Genomic DNA, 21,306 nt, shown 5'->3' with positions numbered 1-21,306 from the left:
CGCTCAATGAAAGCAGAAATAATCTAATGCCCAAAGGACTTCTTGAGGGAAGTTGAATCATTTATTTAAAAATAAAGTCATTGTTTCAAATGTGCCTATCAAACATTACTTTGACAAAGAAAGAGCAATCTATGGCCCACATTCTATTCTCATAGTTGAAAGGGAAAACTAAAACAGGATGCTCTCATTCATTTGCATGACTTTTGGTACTGGAAAAAAAAAGCAGTCATTCTCTGCAGAGCCCTAAAAGTAGAAACCTTTTAACTTACTGTCAGATACTTGGAAGGCATCAAACTGGCATGAAAGTGAACATGGTGACGTTATTCTGCAAGTGCAACTTAGTCCTTTAGATTCAAACAATAAAAATAGATGAAGCATCCCAATAAGTGCTTGAGGAAGTGTCTTATGTACAAATATTGAACGATAAAGAACACAAAATGAAAATAATTAGTCCTATTTACACATTTGAGTGTGTGTGACTGGTCCATTAGTAGTAGTAGTTAAATGAATCCAAACACACTGAAGATGGGTGACTGGACGGTGGGTTTGGTCGGTATGGGTTTGACCACAACGTGCGTGTGAATCTTCTGTCCATAAGGATGCTCAGGTCTCTCTGTCTCTGCTGCTGCTTTGCTCCACAGTCCCAGGGGCGGATGGGGGACAACGATGTGACTGTGGAGGACCTGGTGTCCGTGGTACTGGAAGGGACAGCAGGCGCACATGCTCACACAGTGGTGAGAGGTCAGGTCCAGTTTCAGCGTCTCTTTATCCGCAGAGCTGCGCCGACTTGACGCAGACAGAGCGGCCTTCGCATCATCATCATCATCATCATAACTCCTTTTCCTCTTTTCATTCTCACCGCCCTCAGATGCGCCTGCGGGGTTCCTTTTCAATCCTAAATGTGGGTGCTCCCTCTTAGTTTGGGTCAACTTAGGTTCCTCCCAAAACGAGGCCGGTAGTTGCCGTTTCCTCATAGGCACCTGCTCCTTCTCCACCTTCTCCACGCATTGCGCATCCGGTGTGACCTTCTCTGTGACCTTCACACCCTGGTGGACAGTCCCCAGCACCGGTTTGGCGCACCCGTACTCTGCAGACCTGTGCGCGTGGCATCTCGGGACTCTGGAGTACTTCTGAGAGAAACGCTTCAGTTGTTTCTGTAGATATTTCCTGTGATCCACGGAGCGTCTGCACGGAGCCGACTTGTCCAGGGCCGCTTTGATATCGCTGGATGCCAAATTGACAAAATTCAGCAGCGTCTTCACCTCACTGTCTGCCATTTCTGCAAAAGATTTTTGATCAAATCAGTCCATGTTGGAGCTTGTAGTCCACCATCAAGATCTAAAGGGAGATCAGACAACAAGTCAATTATTCTCTTGTTGTAAGAATTCTGCAATCAAGCCTAGAAATTAAACGTGATGCCTCTTGTTTTACTCACCACTGTGCTGGATGAATCCAGACTCTCTCGGAGCCACAGTCCTTGCAAGCACAGACTTCTCTCCAGGCTGCAGTATAGGAGCACTTCAACAAGTTGAATGAATATAAACTCCTTGTAGTTATGGTGCTTTCCTTGAACCAATCAGCGACCCCCAGGCCCCCTCACAATGCTCCCCAATCAGCCTCCAAGCGCCCTGCTATCGAATTCTTCACCATTGCAAATTGTTGTCATGGAGACCTGGGGGATAAAAAAGCCTCTGAAGGGGATGCGATATTTCTCCTGCACGGTGATTTCCTGCACGTTGGCCAAAACCATCTCCTAAAATCCAGGAGTGTGCATGAATAAAAATGAGTTTTGCTGAAATATGCATGCATTCTAACATTACTCTGGAGCTGTTAAAGTTGAGTCCTTTAACATAGATACCCCCCTCCCCAAGAGTGATGTCAGCTGTAGGATTTGGTGAGGGAGGTGGGGGGGATCTAAAGAGTGCATAACCATGGAAAGGGGCTTGAACGCTCAAGAATCTTGTCTTTCTGTTTGCCCCCTCAATCGAGCGACACAAAGGCTGAATTACTCATTCAAACCTCGCGGGACAAAGGCAAAGGAGCTGGATAGCACTCCTGCATTTGTAGTCAAACATTTAGAGACTTAAATCGAGTCGTCATGAAGGAGAAAGAGTCGGGACAAAGCCCATAGAATTGCCATCAGCAAACATTTTCCTGTGTCATATTATGGGGTCTCCATGGCTCCCTCTGGCCCAAGGACAATAGCACAAGTTTGCACACTCGAATACTGTCACCCTGCCAACGGCAACAAGGGCCCAAAACAGGACAATCCCCAGAGAAAGCATGGGCTCTGCAGGGAAGGTTGCAATGGAGGAGGAAAAGGGGACTTGTGAAATGCTAATTGAGCTTCATCCCCTTATTGAAGTGGGTAAAAGAGTACCTATCGTTCCATTGAACCGCAGCAGCAGTGGAATGAGATGTGAGGAAACTGTTTGTCTGGGAAGTATACGCCTAATATCTCATGCCTGTGCACTATGCTACCCTTAAATACCCTGCACAGCACCAGGAGAGAGATTTTTTTGAAACCATTCTGCAGTCTATATCGAGGAGGCTACAGGCCATTTATTGAGCTGCAGCCAACATGATTGATTGCCTCATTCACTCAGTTTGGGGTTGTCTGAGGAGAGCCCTGCAGGTCTATATGTGCTCTGACTGGTCTATCTTTTTTCAAGGCGGTGCATCCCTCTTGTTCTGGAGAGGCAATGGGACCCCATTGTCGTCCCCTCTTTTTCTTCTTCTCTCTTCACCTCTCTGTTCTGCTGAAAAGGCCAATTAACAATGGGGCTCCCCTCCCCTGGCCTGTCACCCCACTCCTGTGCTTTTGAAGTGAGGGAGAAAGAGAAGGAGGAAGCATAGTGGCATCCATAAATCCCACAATGTGACGCTGTCCTTGTGCCAAGACAGGTGGACAGGATGTTTGGAGGATTGAGCTGATTTATGGAACTTCTGGAAAACACTCATTTTGTATTATTACATGTCCACTTTAATCCATTTTAAGAGGGCTGTTGGAGTCTGCCTACACACCCCAGCAATACAACTAACACAGGCAAACCAACATACACTTTAACTGCTGCATGTGTGCAACAAAGATATGCACCTAACTTGCATATCTGTGGTGCACATGCAAACTGCGGCTGAGAAAAGTTCGCAACCAGGGAGTGTTTGTGGTCTCCTGTGATGCACAATAATGTTACAAACTACCAAAGCATAATTTCTCACCATGTTTGCACTCTGTAATAGATACCTAGTCTGTAGTAGAAGCCCAGTGGAGCTCTAATATGACTGAAATCTGATTCGGACTCTGTCTGTACTAGCTCCTTGGCAGATGCTGTCCAAGATACATCCGTTAGTGCAACTTTATATGGTAAGCTCTTTCTTTCTGTCACCTGTATCACTGGAAATGGAGAGACTTTCGGTGGAAGTATTTAATTTGCTTCTTCATCACATCTCACAATCTAGGGGCAATATGGACATAGAAAACTAGACATTAGACCGGTGTATTCTCTGTTCAGTTCCAATTCTTTGTTGACATCTGCTCTCTATTTTTCTTCTGTCAAATATTTTTGAATTGTGATAAAGTGACAAAAACCTATATGCATATTAGCAGTGTCGCGATATACCGGTATTGACGATAACTGTGATATTTAAAAAGCGAAACATTGATATGTTAATAATACATATACAGTATATACATACATTTGAATAAAGCAAGCATAATTGTCCACTCCCATGTTGATAAGAGTAATTAATACTTGACAAATCTCCCGTTAAGGTGCATTTTGAACGGATACAAAATGTGTGTAATCGCAATTAAATATTTTAATTGATTGACAGCCCTACATAATGTTGTGTAAATAACCCAGTGCCTCTTAAATCACGCTTTTGTACAGTAATGGTTATGGACTCTCTCTCCACCTCCCCACACTCATATTTTGAGTGTAATTAATTTGCAAAAAAAGAGACAAAATGCACAATAAACAAAGTTAAAGATGAATTTGACTGATAGCATAATTTTCTTTATAGATATTGCAAGAATAATGTTATTGTGAATTCTTTTGGCCATGATAATGGTGTAGTGAATATCTGATATTGTGACAGCCCTAATGCAGATACAGAATAAATACAGATGAATTTATAATAAACAAAAAAGAACTATATAATAAGAAAAATCCAGCAAAACCAAAAAATCCAGCTCCAGATAAAAATGCACTTTCTGCCCTTTTCACTACTTAATTTATCCACTTGCTCCAGTGATCGGTTAATATATTTATAGAGAGAGAGCACCTTAATGGCATGTGTTGCCAGACTTTCCCACTAGATGGCAAGCTACCTCTACAACGATACAGCCAAGCTGGAGAAATAAATAATAATAATAATGAAGAAATACATACATAGTAAAGATAAATGCAGTGGAGTTAATTTTCTCTGAACGTTAATATTCCTTAAATGACACAGTGTATTAAAATCTATTTCTGTTTGATGCAAGCGGTATTTTTGGGCTCTGTTTGTTTGCAGAGTTGCTGATTAAGTATCTCAGCAAGAATAATAAGAATGAAAGACCACAGTAATCTTATTAAGAGGTTTTCTTATCTGAGTTTAAAGGGGCTGTGATGTATGTTGTGGCAGATTGCTGCCAGTTGGAATGAGGTGAGGCAGCAGGAAGGAACCTGCAGGATGTAGTGCTTTCCTCTTGTCAGATAATCGATACCGGGACAGACTGTAGGAGAGGATGGACGAGCTGAACCACCGGGCACACTATACGCCAAATCCAGGCTCGTTGTATACTCCAAAAACTGTAAAACCTCTGCATTGCACGCGCAAATGCAGCTCAGCAGCAGCAGATGTGGATTTTCCACTCTAAAAGTCATCCACAGCTCTTGTGCATTAGCTCACCCCATTACTGTCTGTGAAGAGCTTTTTGATAGGCAAGAGATGTGATAAATGCTCAGCGGCACCAAAAGGCTGCAGGGCGAGATGCTGAATCCATTGATCTCAATCCAAAGTTGTTTGAATAGTTGGCTTAGATGCTGTTTGTGTTATTTGGAAGAAGCAGGCTGTGACACAATTGGCTGTCACTTCTGTTATTTTAAACCACAAGCAATGCTTTCAAACAGAAATCCTTTGGGCACAAGAAATGATTGTGGATTTTATGAAACATGAAATGAAAATGACATAGAGGCCGGGCGCTGGTGTGCTGAGCTGAGAGACTTACCTGACAAGCAGACATGTCAGCTTCAAGCATAACTCCTGTTGAAGTGCCTTTAAGCAAGACAGTATGAGGGGCAATGTTGGGGCTCCACAACAAAGATCCCTGTAGAGGATACATCTTTTCAGAAGTGATGAAAGTCTGTAAAATGTCAGAAAATGGTGAAAAAATGCCAATCACCGTTTCCTCAATACCAAAGTAATGTCTCCAAATGTCTCGGTTTGTCCAATCAACAGTCCAAAACCTAAAGATATTCATATTTACAATTATATAAGACAGAAAAAAACAGCAATTCTCACATTGGAAAAGCTGGAGGTTGGTGTAGTTTGCAGCTTTTTCTTGTAGAATGACAATAAACAATCGATTCATTTGCAGTTGGTACTAGGGCTGTCTCGATTACCATTTTTGGGGCTTTGGAGCTTCGGTGAGAAATTTCGAAGTTATTCGAAGCTTTGCGAAGCATACAGACCTCTACACACAACAAACAGCGATATCTGTCTGAGAATTATTAATATTAATCCATGTTGAGTATGAATAATGAATAATGTTTTGGGATTATTCCTTATTTCATGGGCTATTTTGGGATTTATACATTATTATTACATACTTAAAATTAAAAACGAAGCATTCGAATAGCGATTTTTGAGGTCAAATACCATGGCAGCAGTCGAAGCTTGGAAACATTCGGGTCAGCCCTATAGTACAAGGACTTTTTTTTTTATAAATGTGATGTAAAATAAGGTCATTGTGACCAAGAATAACACAATTCAAACACTTTCTTCTATATTGCCTCCCTTCAGATGAGCACCACAGCTTCATCCCCACTGTCTGTTTTTAGTAAACTGTGAATGTCACGTTGTGTCTCTAGTACTACCATGTACATAGCTGTGGGCTGTGGGGTATCATTTCATAACTGTGCCTTGTGAAGACCATCAACAACATTATGCAACTCTGCTCCTCTTTAAAAAGAAAACACTAATTCTTTGGCCTACTACAGCATCACCTCTTATATCAATATGGTGGCAAACCAAAAAGTCAAATGAAGCTCTGGGTTTAAAAATAAACATCTAATAAATATCTTATAAATGTCTTTTGCAGTTGAGCTCCAGCAGTGAATGCCAGGTTACATCAGGATTGTTTAGCCTACTTTGGGACATTGGAACCACAGAGTGTTCTAGCAGGCACATCATACATACATGGGGAGCAGTGTTTTCATCGGTAGGCGTCTCTCTCTCTCTCAATTCAATTCAATTCAATTTGCTTTATTGATCATGACTGTCAGGTGAACAATATTGCCAAAGCGTCAATTCAATAATAAATAAAAATAAAAAAAATAAAAACAAAAACATATATATACATATATACAATTCATTAAGCAAATTACAATATATAGCTATTTAAAAAGAACATGCATGTAAATGGAAGAAAACAATAAAGAAGTAATTAATGATTGGTGTGTCAATAAAACAAACAAACAAATAAAAAACAATTAATAACAATATATTGCAATATCAAAGGATAAATGTAGATGTTTAAAAATAACATGCATGTAAATGGAAGAAAATATTTAAGAAGTAATTAATGTTTGTTGTGTCAATTAAACAGACAAAAAATAAAAAACAATTAATAACAATATATTGCAATATCAAAGGATAACTTTAAAAAAAATAAAAAAATGAACCCTCTCTCTCTCAATTCAATTCAATTCAAATGGCTTTATTGACATGATGTAACAATGTACATATTGCAAAAGCATATTCAAATGATGAAAATTTACAATAGTTACATTTCATTAACATCAATTAGATCAAATAAATAAAACTCATAACAAGTCAAAATTTGTTGGAACAACGATATCAACAGTAAACAAAGCAAACTAATAAACAATCAAACAACAACAAGGTGCAGACAGCTGTCCTTGTCCATCAGTTGATGTCCCTGTCCATCAGTTGATGGCAGGCAGCAACATAGACTGCTACCAGCTCACAGCTCTTAGTGTCCTCCCCCAGTAGGACTGATAATTAGTCTTCATCTGAGAGCTGTAGAAAACCTTTAGTTATTAAATTGATTCTTTTGAAATATATTTCCCTGATGTTTTTATATTTCTCACATTTGGTGAGGAAGTGTAGCTCTCTCTCTCTCTCTCTCTCTCTCTCTCTCTCTCTCTCTCTCTCTCTCCACACTTGACTTTAATCCGGTCTAGTGCGCGTCATCCTTACTGGATTCGCCTCCACGCATTGTGGGCTATACTTTTCTGCCCTGGACCACTATAAAAAAACATAAACAAGCAAACAAAAACAAACAAAAGCCCCGACGCCTACATACCCACCTTTCCTCCCCCCTGTGCGTGTGGTACTTTTGGAGAGGTGCATGCAGGCTGGATGTTGTTTGAGCAACACACCAACACCACGCTGTCAGGATGAGCTGATGTGAGCAGCAGCCTGCACATCAAGTGATGCTCCAGTATAAAACAGCCCTCTGTATTTTGGCACAGAGTGGAGGATGCATCAGTTTAACCCTCCGGACTCGCCCATCACACTGCTCAGCTCAGCCTCTAGATAAGTTGTGTGTGTGATCCCATTGTGAGAGGAAAATCCTGCCGCACGATATTTCCTGAGGATCTCTCTCTGTGTTTTTTTTTTTTTTTCTCTCTTCCTCCTCTTCTATCTAACTTCGATGGCCCATTTGCACTCATGCTCGCAGCCGAGGAGGGATGTAAAGGCACGGGCCATCCACCGCCCTCACATTGCACATCGGAGTATAGCGGCGTGATTCAGGTCGCTATATCTGAGTGCCAATAAGAAAAAGAAACTACTTTTCGAGATGTGAATTATCGAGATTTTTGCTACTCATTCCTGCCGGCTCTGCCTGTCCTATGCTACCGACAACGGGATTTCAAGAGGAAAATGATTGTGGCATAAACTATTTGTGGAGACGCTTGTTGTCACAGATCTCGCCGCTGAACTGGACAGGGTGGATGGTTATTTCCCAAACAGTTCAAGCCTATGTATACTGCATTCATTTGTTGGAATCGCTGCCTAGTATCTTCGAGAACAGCGCAAGAGGAATGCTGGTCCAAGATCTAATGCCATTTACTTTAAGTTTCTGGCCTTTTTTCTTCGGTCATTGTCTTCTCTCACTGTTTTTACTCTCATGCCAGGTAAGGAAGCATGTTTCAGGCGCATTTTACGCATGAGGAGATGTTGCACTAATGTGACTGGAGTTTGATTTTCTGACCCATAAGAGCTGTTTCTTCAACTTCCAAATTAATGCTGCAATGAATATGCAATGTGTGTTTACACCAGATGTTGGGATCAGTCCAGGGCACACCTGTGTTTAGGAAATACTGTCAAGCATGCATGTGTGTAGTTTCCAGTAAAGGCATGATGAATATAGAGCTTTGCACACACACACACACACACTGAGCTCTCACACACACACTGAGCTCTCTTGTAGTGGGAACAACTGTGTTTTTTTTTATGATAACAATATTCAGTTATCCCACCAGGATCCCTGCAGCAGGCATATGTTAGTGATGAGTATTCTAACCTCTGCCCCCGTGCTGCTGCCTACAGATAGTGGTGAGCTGTTGTTCACACGCACGCAGTTGTTGCCAGGGTTCATGTGTAATGTGATCTGCTTGAGTTTCCAAGTCCACCCACGCACACTCTCCTCGGGGCAGCCTGCTGCCCACTCTGTTGGTGGGTGGTTTCTTACAGTGGAGCTGGCTGCAGCCATAGACGTGATACTATTCTGCATGTATTACATATATACACAGCAGCCCCAGCAGTAGTGACAACACCACTGATTACGAAAAGAATGCTGAGAGGATATCCACAGTAAACCGATGAGAGGCTGCTGAGTGTTCAAGCATCTCCATTTGTGCTGCACAGTGTTGTGTGCTGATGGCACTCATGAGTAATACACTGAAGGACAGTCATTTCAATGTCTCCCTCTCTCTTTCTCTCTCTCCCTCACCATAAGGGAGAACTCCAGAGGTCATGCTCACGGACTGTGGCGGAGAAAGTTAGTGAACAGTGCCAGCTGGCATGCGGGTGTAGAAGATACCCTCCTCTTCCTCCTCCACCGCCTCCACCGCCTCCCCCGCGGCTACTGGGCACCACAGGTAAAAGACTCCCAGGTTTCACACCTGTCTCACCCCAAAGTCTGTCTGTCTCTCTCACTCTCAGTCTGCTCTCGCCCCACAGTTGGAGCTCACTCCCAGCCAAACGCAGGTGTCAAGCAACTGGCTATAGTGAAGTGTTTCCTTTTATGCTCAAAAGAAAAGAAATGTACCATCGACCCCCTGAGATTACTGTGTGAGCGCCCGTGCATGGGCACTGTTTTTGCACGTGTGCGTCTGTGCGTGTGATGGAGCCAGCAGGATGTTGACAGCTGAACACAGGACTAATTTATGCCGGGTCTGACCTTGGGGAGTACCCAGCTGCCTGTGAAATCCATGCCTGCTGGGCTGCCAAGCTCAGTGGTTCAGTGGTAGGGTTTCCCCCCGAAGGACCACTGATTAAAACACAGATGAGTTAATTTAATTAGCTTTAATTTGGTCGAGATAAGGGGCTAATGAAGCAGCCCAGTAGTTTTTAGCTTGGTTTTGAAGTTGAGCTGGCGGCAATGAGGGTGTGTGTGTGTTGGCGTGTATATCTGTGTGGATCCTCCAACACTCCCTCTGAGATGGTAAATCCATTGACAGATAGACGAACATATTTCACTATAGCCTGCTCGCTGGAAGTTGATATGATTTGTATGTAGTCTCAAGCACCTTAATGAACAGTGCACTGAAATATGTGACAGGCGTTGCTGATGATGCAGCCATTCTGAGCTATTACTGTGACTCTTTAGCATCACTCACCCTGCGCCCTTTATATAAAATATGAGTAGAGAGGTAGTACTTAATCATCAAAGTCTCAACTAGCAGCAGTGTAAAGGTTTTAATCAGTCACATCCAATGATTTCTCTCTGTCTGGTCAATTTAAAAGGACCTCTGACTCACCATGTGAGCTACCTATTGAGAGTTATTCTCTACATGTTGCATGAATGCTGTCAGGGCCATCTGACTGCGAGCTAAGGGTGGGGGTTTGAATGCCCAATTACAGCCAACGCATGAGTGCAACTCTGAACGCATCCATAAACAGCAGTGTGTCACGATAAATATGATAAGGAGGCCAATTTTCATTCCTTTTCAACTTTACACTGAAATGTTTGCAGAGGGTGGAGACACCATGAATAATTCATTCAAAGGGAGTTTTTTTCTCTTCAGTTCTCAGTTTAATCTATACAGGCGCATAATTATCTTGATATTCCTTCAGTAGCCCAATTTGCAGAACGGTTAACGCTCAGCATTTGCTTTAAACTGTAGTATTCAAAAATGCAATAAATATGCATGTGAAAAACGTGAAAAACTGGGACAATGACTGAGACCTAATCTATCTGCTACAAGTCTAAAAAAAAGTGTGGAAAAATTGCCACTGTAAAGTAAGTCAGTGTGTGCTAAAAATGGCTTCCGAAATCCTTCAAAGGAGCGTGCTTTATCACAATGAAGTAGATCCTTACCACTGACTGAATTAAATCCTACAGCCGTTGACAAAACTGCAGGATTAAAATGGAAGTTTGGCTGAGAGGAGCTTTTAAATTCATAGTGACTTATGATGTGGTGTGCTGTACCGGGGAGAGCCGTGCCTTGTTATTTGCTCCGTAGGAAATGTGCTGCGTTGGAAAATAGTCCACAGCATTACTAAGGAGTATTTGTTGCCATGGTGTAAACCCTTCCTCTCATTCATAACAAAATAACTGGAAATGCAGGAGCTACGAGTTTGTTGTGATATATACAGCAGAGTATGTTTACTCGGGAGCATAGATAGATAGATAGATAGATAGATAGATAGATAGATAGATAGATGGATAGATGGATAGATGGATAGATAGATAGATTATGCACATGATTAAACTGATTTGTAGATGCTGGGAGGGCATCGAATGCTGCAGAAAGAGAAGGGAGAGAAGTTGTCCATTACAGACACGAAGTTGCTGATGCACATAATGTTATACAACATTCCTGGTGAGTGGTCTTACACCACAAATCTAATGTGGAAAGAGCAGGAGGTTCCTGCAACGGTAATTGGTGTGGACAAGAGTGCTGGTGTAAGGAGGGCTGACGGGACCTTAAATGATTCATGGTGTCGGCTTGGATATCTTTGAACGTTGAACCTAAGACCTACAGAACAGGCGAGGACACATCAGCTACTTCCCAGCTCAGAGAGCGAGGGAAGAAAATCACCTCCGTGTTATCGTGTTGTATAATACAATCAAGTCAAAAGGGATGAGCATAGTGAATGTTTTCTGATTTATTTTGTTATATACGTTCCACTCATTCTCTTCTTCTGTATCCAAATCTCTCTCCTCCTCCTCCTGCTCCCTCTTCTTCTTCTCTGTTTTTTCTCTAAGTGGCAGAGCCCATGGTGCCCTTGTTGAGGCCCTGGTGGATGGAGATGGACATTGTAGTGCTCGGAACGGTGGGCTGTGCCTCAGTCGTCTTCCTCCTCTCAGCCATCATCATCTGCTACAAGGCCATCAAGAGGTTGGATGTCACTTTTCTCTCTTCTGTTCTGCTCCAGTTAGATCTCTGAAATATTTTCAAGTGCTGACAAATTGAAATAGGAACTGTCACAGGCAGGCTACTTAACATATCATGTGTAATTTGACCCATGGGAGACAGTACTATCTGCGTGTGAGGCTATACGATGACCCTGTTGTCACCCTGCTGGGTCACACCGAGGTCAGAGGTTAGATAATGGAAGGGGTTGTAAATGTCACAGAGAAAAGATCCACTGCGCTGAGTCACCCAGAAACATCCTGTAAATTAATCTATTGAGGTGCTTTATGATACCGTGTTGATTTTAATTTGCATAAGTGTCTAAAGCTTCCTGGAACGGCAGCTGCATTCATGAAAGTGAAAGCGCGAGGCGAGCAGAGGAATCCCTAGACGCCGCTGTTGCAGCGGGAACTGTTTCCCCCATTTGGCTTATTAGAGAAAAAGGCTGTGTGAGGTTTTAGCCTGCAGCACAACCCAGACCCAATTCTCTCTGTGTGTGTGTGTGTGTGTGACATTCAGGCTGCACGGTGTCACACATGCACTCTGACATCCATGTTAATGTTCGCAGACATTTAACAAACATCGTGCAAAGCGATGCACATGCACAGAGAGGCATGCCGAGGAGGCGACTTGTGTGCACCCATCCATAAACTCCCAACATCTTTACATACGCATATACATCATCCTGGCATATTTACACACTCTATAAAATATGGCATAAACTGTCACACACACACACCCATGTGAGAACGGCCACAGATATGTGCGCTACGTCTATGTTTTATTTATGTGTATTTAAATTGATTTAGTATCATACCTTATTATATTTATGGAATTATATTAAGCCTGCATGCCCGATATGGCTTCCCTCAGCAGAACTCTCCTTTCTTTAAACAACAAATAGGCAAAGTCAGGCAGCGGAAGTAATGGGTGGTTGGCTCAGGAATTCATTATGGCAATTCTCCAGCCCCCTGTGTAGCCAAGGGGCACCTTTTTTAATGCAGCAGTGGTAGCAAAGTGTTGTTGCAATACGGGCTCTAGCCCCAAACCCAAGTCATTATTTATGAATTAATTTGCGCAGTCATTCAGTCGCAGGCCACATCTTTTATACATGCAAGCGGGTCGTGTCCTGAAGCTCTGTGGGCTCTAGACTGCAGACTTTGTGCCACGCCGAGCTGCCCTCCACTCTGAATGAGGAGGGAAAAACACACAGGTCCAGCCAGACTGGCCTCATTAGACATTCATTAGTCACCAGCCAATAGGAGAGCGTTCCAGGGAAAAATGTGATTCCTTCAACATTTATCACGGATGCTCTAATCATCCTGAGTGGAAGGGAGAGGAAACAACGCAGCGAAAAGGACAGAAAGAAATTTACGAAAGCAAGCAAAGGCAGTAATTGAGCGTCTTAGTCAATACCAATGTGAGAGAGGGTTTGTCAGTGAGAATAACACAGCCAGTTATATATAGCCCTTCAGCCCCTCAGTGCTACGGGCTTTCCCAATGAAAATCAGCTGGCCGAGGTCCAAGGCCTGAGCACCACAGACAGCAGAGAAGCTAGCTCTGCGGGTCCCAGCCCTCCTGGCCTTTTGTTATTTTTTATAATCTTTGTCTGCCAGTCATGTGTCAGAAGCAAAGGGGCTGGAACGGAAAAAACACTTCCATACAATTCTATTCAGAGTCCACAGCACCAGGGAGGCTGGTGTGTGCAAGCACTGAGAAGAGGATTCAGACACACGCTGCGTTTCAGTGTTGCTGTGCCATCCGAAGCAAAAGACATGATGCTGCAGTCCAGGCTGTCAGCCATCCAAGGAGCCAAAACAAACAAAACTCCAACCAACTGACTAATGAAGCTAGACGCTTTTCCCAATCACTTACCGCTCTGGGAGGCTTGTCCAAAGACGGATAATACATCACAGCTGCTCCTGTCCAAGGGCAATACACTATATCCAAGATACTCAACCAGGGATGCAATAAAAGGAAACTACTTGTCAGGCAAAATGGTTTACAATCCACTATTTACTAATACATTATTAATCTCCTCTGTTTTATTTTCAAAATGACTACACCAGCACCATCAAAACCGGCGACAGATTTTTACAGCCTGTTTTATAATGTGTTTTCTTTGAACCGTAGCACGTTACTCTAATTTCCAGATGGCTGGAGTAATTGTAAACAGCTCAACACATGTCCCAATTTTCGCCGTGATCCATTCCCCAAACTTCAAACAGGAATGTGCGCTGTGATTGCACAGCTTTGATATGAAATATTCATCTAACCTGTGAAATGTTGTGTTGCCACCTGCCATGTGTCAACAGCATGGCATCTATTATTGAACGCCCGGGTAGAGGTCGGCTTGAGGCCCCAGCGCTCGGCCCTCTGTGGTGGCCCAAAGCGACATGGTCAGTCTGAGCACAGATTACATCCTGGGAGAAATAAACAGGGCTGAAGCCCCTTCCAGCAAGCTGTAGATCACCAGTGTCAGAGCCAGTTTATAGCATGACAGATGACAATACTGACCTGACAGAAATTAAAATAATTTGTGAGCTGCATGTTGCAGTGAAACGAATATCGACCCCGCTTACTGTTTATTCCAAGTAGAAGAATTCCCAGACTGGCTGTAAACACTGGCGTCTGTCACTTAGAGAAAACTTTGGTATTTCCCAACTCCCCTAGCTGCAGCTGCATCAGCCAATCATCTCCCCCTCGGCACAATGTGTTTCCACCCCGGGGCTGGACACTTTCTATTTTGAGACTTTCCCCGGGTCCCACAGGGACACATCAAGCAGCATCTGTCCTACATGGCCGGCACGTATCCCTGGTGTCCTGCGCCATACGACACCTCCCAGCTGACAGAGTCCCACAGGAAGTCTTTGTCATTTTGTTTAAAACTTTGCTCGAGAGCCATTAGCTGGGCTCACCCCCAACTATCCCGACAACTATAGATTAAATGCAGTGAGTGGTGTTCACAAAAAACAGTTATTCATAATCATCTTGCTCGTAAATGGCAAAATATGAACACAAATATCATAATCAATCTGAGACTATAAAATGGCAAAGAAGGCTCAATGTACAGTGTTAAGCTTTAGTTCAAAGTAAGGAGAGTTAGTCATATTTATATGACTTTTATTTGTATTGATAACTTTATAACAAGAGTAAGAGTACTGTACTGTACTTGGGCACAGTGGTGCTTTGAGCTAAATTGCCAACTGTGGCATGCTAACATGGTCACAGTGACAATGCTCACCATGGCTGTAGTCAAGACCGACTTAATCGAGTACAAGCCAAGTCCAAGACCAGGTCCAATCGAGTCCGAGTCAAGCCCAAGTCCAGAGCAAATTGAACCCTGTTCAGGACCATGTTAAGCAATAGTGTCTTTCCAATGCCAATCCTCTTCTCTCCTGCGGAACCGCACACACGCAGCTTGGATAACAGCTCATTTTGGTTAATGCAGGCAAAATGTATAGCTAGATAACAGACTAGCTGAAACAAAGGTATAAATTGTAAAGTTAAAAGACTTGCTTAATTGCCTTTATTAAGTTATCATAAAATGCACTTCATTCAAACTGGACAGAAACAAAATAAAACTCACCAAAACCGTTTTGTTTAGTCTTTCCACTATTCCACAATCACCAACTCTGGTTTGGTTGAAATAAAAAACCCTTATTTCACAGAGCTAGATGTGAAAATACGCCGGCTCTAAACGCTGTTTTTCCCCACTGTCCCTCTCTCTGCCCGCCGAGCAGCCAGGAACAACTTGATCAGTTCTCAATAGCCGAGCCCGAGACTCTGAGTCCAACAAGGCACGAGACCAAGACAAGCGCAAGACTTTAAAAAAAGTGGTAAAAAAAAATGCAAAGTAGGTGTAATGTTCACCACGATCACCATTTATTATTAGTATTTCATTGGTGATTGGTCATAAACCAAAGTTATTGCAATTCATCCTGAGGGGAACATGAATGTCTGCACCAAATGTTGCAAAATTTGCACAATCCATCCAATTGTTGAGATATTTCATTAAAAACAACATATTTCAAACAAATGGTGACACCAGAGGAAAAGTCAGGGGATCAACCAAGTCAGTAGGAGTCATCCTCTGGGGATCATGAATGTCTGAACAATTTCATGGCAATCCGTCTATCAGTTGTTGACGTATTTCAATCTGGACCAAAGTGGTGGACTGACAGACAGACCCTAGAGCCATGTTGCTAAAAAATGACAGAGGAGGCATACTGAGAGTGTTTTTGAGTTTTTTGAGTCGAAACGCTTTAAAGACTGGTGAAGACTCTGAGAGTGACTTTGTTGACAGATGAAAGTATCCGGAACACAGGAGGTGGAGGTGGAGGTGCGGAGGTGGAGGGGCGGAGGCGGTTCAGGGCGCTGAAATGACAGCTGAAAAACAGCCGAGACAGGAACAGTTTTAAAACCTGACAGCAACAAGACGGTTGATTAACAGGTGTGGCAGAATCAGATACGGGAGCAACGGAAAAAAAGAAAGCAGACAAATTGAGTTGGCAGCAGAGGGAAATGAGCATATGCATGAAAAGTACACATCCTAATTGAACATTTACTACACTATCAATCATATTCTAGAGAAATGTCACAAAAAAAACATTTTTCACAACAGATATTGAAAAACTTTAGATCAGCTGTCCATTTTCATTTTACACTCTCCGTGTAAATACACATGGGGGCATGAACTATAATGAAATCCGATGTGCCAAGCATAATAAATGCTACGATTTTGAAGCTCGCAATGCATGGTGCATTTTTTTTACTGAGACCTTGTCAAATGTGTTGATTCAACTCAGTGGTACGGTTTTGAGTCCATGGACATAATAACAGAAAGAATATAATACAATGTCATAAACAGCAGCACAAAATGCTGTCTGAAATCTAGCTTTGCTGAACTTTAGCCACAAGTGGTATTTACACAGTAACATTTATCTAAGGTTAGTTAACATTAGTTGCCATAAGCTACCAATCATATCAGACCATAAACAGCTTTAGCAGCAAAACGCCTGAGTGTATGGAATTGAGCAACAGTGCATTTCATTTTTTATTGGTGCCTTCAAATGAAACTCGTGAGCTTGTGTTTACAACATGGGAAGTCGTGTACACGATATGCTTGGCGTTCAAGTGGTTAAGTTGTGAGAACACCGCTGCTACGCAACGGAAATATTAACGTTACTGTCGGCGTCTTGAAGCCACAGAGGCTAACGATATAGCAAGCTAGCAAGTAGGTAACATAATGCAGGAAAGGCATAATGACAGAAGAAAAATATAAGGCCGTTGGGAATATCAACATTTTCCTCAGACATATTATATAATTACAAATTACAATAAATGACTAAAATTACAATATATTAACTTATTATGCACCAAAAAATGAACTTCCATGGCCTCCGCCATTTCTGACAAAGTCAACGAACACATCACAACTCGTGAACTCAGAGCTTTCAGAAACTTTCCACTTTCCACGAGGTCGTGAATACAAGAGGTCATATGGACTCTTTTGGTGAACACGGTAAACACGACCCCATTTGCAGGCACCATATGATCTCAACTCTTCATTTGTGAGAGGAAGATTGTGTTATTTATTTTTTAAAAAGTTACATAGTCTCTTTAAAAACAATTAACATATTCATCTTCATCTCTCTGACACGGACTCAACAAAAACCAAACATAACAAACGTAGTTTTTCTTGCAGGGTGGTTGTATTAGCATTATGTCGAGCATGAGCTCATTTCACCCTGTAAGGATTCCCTCGCTGCACGATGCCCGAGAAGGGACAAAGATTTGCGCTGGACTGGACTGGGACTGACTGTTCGTCAAAGTTGGACCGGCCAGCCAGAGCTTTCAGAGGAGAGGAGACGCTGAGCTAAGATGTCGCTCAAGGGTCCTCTGTGGCAATGAAGGCATAGTACAGTGTTGAGTGGGACAATGACTGTACTAACTGTATTCAGATCTGTCTCTCCGAGTTACATAAGCCCGAGCAGGGGAGAGCAGCTGAGGGGGTCGGTGCAGAAGCCACAGTACACTGGACAAATATAATAACCACAAAGGCACCGAGGAGTGCATGAAAGGGGCTGCATTGAATGATACCGCTCTTCACAGGCCAGCAGCAGCAGCAAGGGGATCATGTGTTGCAGCTTCACTTTGCACCAGAACGTACTCATAGAGAGGACGGCAGCGCAACCAGTGTTGAGAGGAGGTTATGTATCGATGTTATTCCCAAGTTGTTTTGACAGCCACACACATATTCATTACTTAGAGGGAAGATTGCATATACCAGTCAGAGTAGGTAATTGCCTTATCCCCCGTGTTGCGATGTATCTTTCCCTCCTGTCTCCTTACAAAAGTGACCTTTTGAACATCGAGCTTATTAGAAAGGATCGCTGAGACCCGGAGCAGCACGAGAAATCAAATCAGCCTAAAGGTTAACAGTCTATGTTTAATGACGCGGCCTTCAGCTGAGGCAACACTCTTGTCAAGGAATTTGTCTTTACTTTGTGAAAATGTTTATTTGCAGGAAACCACTACGAAAAGAAGAGAACGGGACGAGTCGCGGGGAATATGCCATGAGCATCCGTAACAAGAAGGCCATGGGTACGAACAACACTGTGGTATAGACTGTCTCCTGGTGGACGCAGGAAGTGACATCACCATTGCCGTCTCTCACCTTACCCCCCCACCCCCCTCCCCTCCCCCCTTCGAATACAGCGATCCCTTCTCACCCAGAATGCAACAAGGTTTTACCCGAGGTTTTCGAATAGGTAAACCGTCCCTCTTTGCTTGGCATGTTGCCCGGACTGAAGACACCATTCAGCTCGAGAGGAGCTGCGAAAAGATGGAAGGAAAAAAAAATGACGCCAGAAAGGACGGAGAGAGAAATCCACAAACCCCCATGGTGTCGAAAGTGGCACAGCAGGCTGAACATTATGCTCTTAGTAACAGCAAGTGTTGCTGACAGGCTGGTTGGCTGCTGGCTGGAGAGGGACTGTCTGCCAGTCTGCCGCAGATCCAGACCTCACACATTGTTGACATCTGCAACGGAACAATACAGCATCCCTGCAGTCCACACGGGACGAGCCCATCACACACAATAAATAAACGTGCATGCAGTTTTTACAGAGAATGCAACATTTTTTTATACTCCAATCCCCACACTATCCATCTTTTGTTCTCCATCTCTGAGACAGATGCTTTGTGAGAAGGCATGATGTTGCTGTCGGCTCTGAGATGTGGATTCATCTGACTATGCAATTTAAAGAAATCCATATTAAAAAAAAAGAGGAGCAATGACATCAACACGGGACGTTCTGGTTATTTTACCATGCCAAAAATGCCACCGAAGACTCAATGTAATATACTTCAGTCATTCATCGATTTACTTGCTCATTTATTTACTACCTTTTGAATTTATTTTTCTACTTAAAAGAAAAAAAAACTGTCTTGTAAGTTACTCACATCTTTACAAATCTTGATGAGTTCATTTTATTTCTCTGTTTTTTTTAAGTGAATAATTTATAAAGCTTATAATTCATTTGTGATGCTCCGATGCTTTAAGCCTGCTGTCAGTTTGTTGAGACACTGATGCAGAAAACGCGCTTGCTCTGCAAAGAGTTTTGGTATCAGTTGTTCTGTCTCTCTGGGTGTTTGATATGCTTTTCCCTGAGACTTCCGCTAAAAAAAAAGTCAGGGGTCTCTACGATGTGCTATGTGAATGTGTGTTTCCCAAACATTATTTCTGTGCTGCATCAGTCCCCAATTTTAATTTATTATCTCAAGGCAAGCGCCCCCCCTAACAAGTTAAACCTGCTCTCACAAACCAGAGTCTTGGGGTCAGCTAGATGCCTTCAGCCACGCTTTGTTTTGAATTCGACAATCTTCATTTTTCTATCTGTCAAGAAGGGCTTAGCCCATCGCTATAGAAACAGGGGACATGAGCCCAGTGCTGACCTTGTGACTGGTGAGAGACAGGAGACTTAGCCAATAGCCAGAGATCAGGTTGCACAGAGGATGGCCTCAGCAGGGATGTGTGTGACTCAGTGCTGTCACCGGCATCCTCCACATCCCCGCTGGAAAAACACAACTGAGCTGAACTGGAGCATCACTCAACGCTGCTCTGCTTTTATACATTAAATCTGTGTGTGCGTGTGTGTGTGTGAGTGTGTGTGTGTGTCTGTGCGTGCATGTGTGTGAGTGCGTGTGTCCGTGAGTGTGCATGCAGATGAGTGTACTCAGCGAGAGTGGGCTGTACTCTGTGGCTGTCAGTTAAGTATAGATATTGGCTAAACTGTGGAAATTTGGAAAAAACACATGCTTGCATCTAAACATGCACAGATATTAGCTACCAGTATACCCCAACCATGTACCTATATGAGAGAACTGATGGATGCATGAATGTAAATATTGATATTTAAATATCTGCCTTCTGGACTGTTAATTCATGTACAGTGTAACAGAACATAATGTTTATACATAGTAAAACGATGTGCTACCATTTAGAAATTATGTCAATGTCGTCATGTTGATGGAGCAAGCCATTAATGTATATATGGCAATCAATAGTACATACACAATTTATGCATTATACCAAACAGATAGAAAGATGTGCATAAGTTGATTTCATTGCTGAGTTTTTCAGTTGTAAATAAAACTGTAAATAACAACAGACCCACAGTCTATTGTGTTTATGTGCAGGTATAAATCTGTTGTATAGGTGATAAAAGTGAGCCTGTTCTATCCATCCTGTCTGCACTGTGCTGTGTTGTGTTGTGCCGTCTTGGGCAGAGAGCTGTGCTGGCCGTGTCTCCTGGGCCCCCCTGCGGTGGAGGACATGTTCTCAGTCTGTCTCACACAGTGCATCTTTAATGAACTGCGATTATCAAGCGTATTGCTCTCCGTGGAGCTTAATGACGCAAACAAGAAAACTTATAGGTTGCATATTGTGCTCGCTCTGGGCTCCATTAATAACAATGTGACAAAAAGTCGTGGATGTGTGTGGAGAAAGATTTCTGCAGCTAAAGCAAGAACACAAGTTGCAGCAACAAAAAGGAAGCTGAAAGATTGAAAAACACAGACTACACTCTTACATTAAATCGTATAGACAGTTTCCCATTTCTATTTTAATTTGCACATTATACTGTGGTTAATGATGTGCAACAAACAAGGGGGACAGACCTGTACTATACAGGCTGATGCAGAGGAGCACTGAAGAGGAATGTCAATGAATTATAATGTGAATGAGGGACCATAGAGTACTTTGCCTGCCCTGCTTTCGATGTGCCACTTGACGGTAATGCCAATGGACACTCTGAGCAATTTAAACATTCATGCATTGTCCAGCCAGGGCGCTGTGGATTTCACTGTAATAAAAGCAATGTGACAGCACTAGGCGGGGGGACCAGGAATTGTCACTGTCTCAACAAGCTTCGCCAGGCTCTCAGAAGGTTTTCCTGTGGAGCAAAAAGGGGCGCTGGTACACAGATTC

The 21,306-nt window shown here is 42.8% G+C and overlaps 2 protein-coding genes across 3 annotated transcripts; one reads left to right on the top strand and one right to left on the bottom strand.

Annotated features, from left to right (window-relative positions):
• Nucleotides 1-168: 168 nt before the first annotated feature.
• Nucleotides 169-1,768, bottom strand: LOC141783026 (protein FAM181A-like). Its single transcript, XM_074659925.1, has 2 exons — nt 1,436-1,768; nt 169-1,338 (listed from the first exon to the last, which is right to left on the bottom strand). Exon 2 carries the CDS (start codon nt 1,275-1,277, stop codon nt 501-503), a length of 777 nt encoding a protein of 258 aa, XP_074516026.1. The 5' UTR covers nt 1,278-1,338; nt 1,436-1,768; the 3' UTR covers nt 169-500.
• Nucleotides 1,769-3,208: 1,440 nt separating this feature from the next.
• Nucleotides 3,209-20,563, top strand: prima1 (proline rich membrane anchor 1). Of its 2 annotated transcripts, none has more exons than XM_074660404.1 (4): nt 3,209-3,364; nt 9,191-9,332; nt 11,666-11,798; nt 18,343-20,563. In XM_074660404.1, exons 1-4 carry the CDS (start codon nt 3,326-3,328, stop codon nt 18,440-18,442), a joined length of 414 nt encoding a protein of 137 aa, XP_074516505.1. In that variant the 5' UTR covers nt 3,209-3,325; the 3' UTR covers nt 18,443-20,563. The 2 variants fall into 2 exon arrangements, with proteins under 2 accessions (XP_074516505.1, XP_074516504.1); XM_074660403.1 differs by lacking the exon at nt 3,209-3,364 and adding an exon at nt 7,482-8,366.
• Nucleotides 20,564-21,306: the final 743 nt, after the last annotated feature.

Source organism: Sebastes fasciatus, chromosome 15, assembly GCF_043250625.1.
Source record: "Sebastes fasciatus isolate fSebFas1 chromosome 15, fSebFas1.pri, whole genome shotgun sequence".
Lineage (NCBI taxonomy): Eukaryota > Metazoa > Chordata > Actinopteri > Perciformes > Sebastidae > Sebastes > Sebastes fasciatus.
The sequence above is the reverse complement of the archived record's forward strand: the minus strand, read 5'-3'. Positions and strand labels throughout refer to the sequence as shown.

Excerpts from the sequence above, each read along its gene's own strand:
- LOC141783026 (XM_074659925.1), bottom strand. The coding sequence starts at position 1,277 with ATGGCAGACAGTGAGGTGAAGACGCTGCTGAATTTTGTCAATTTGGCA.
- prima1 (XM_074660403.1), top strand. The coding sequence starts at position 8,082 with ATGCTACCGACAACGGGATTTCAAGAGGAAAATGATTGTGGCATAAAC. Across the intron at positions 9,333-11,665 it reads GCGGCTACTGGGCACCACAG|TGGCAGAGCCCATGGTGCCC; the intron begins GTAAAAGACTCC and ends TTTTTCTCTAAG. Across the intron at positions 11,799-18,342 it reads TGCTACAAGGCCATCAAGAG|GAAACCACTACGAAAAGAAG; the intron begins GTTGGATGTCAC and ends GTTTATTTGCAG.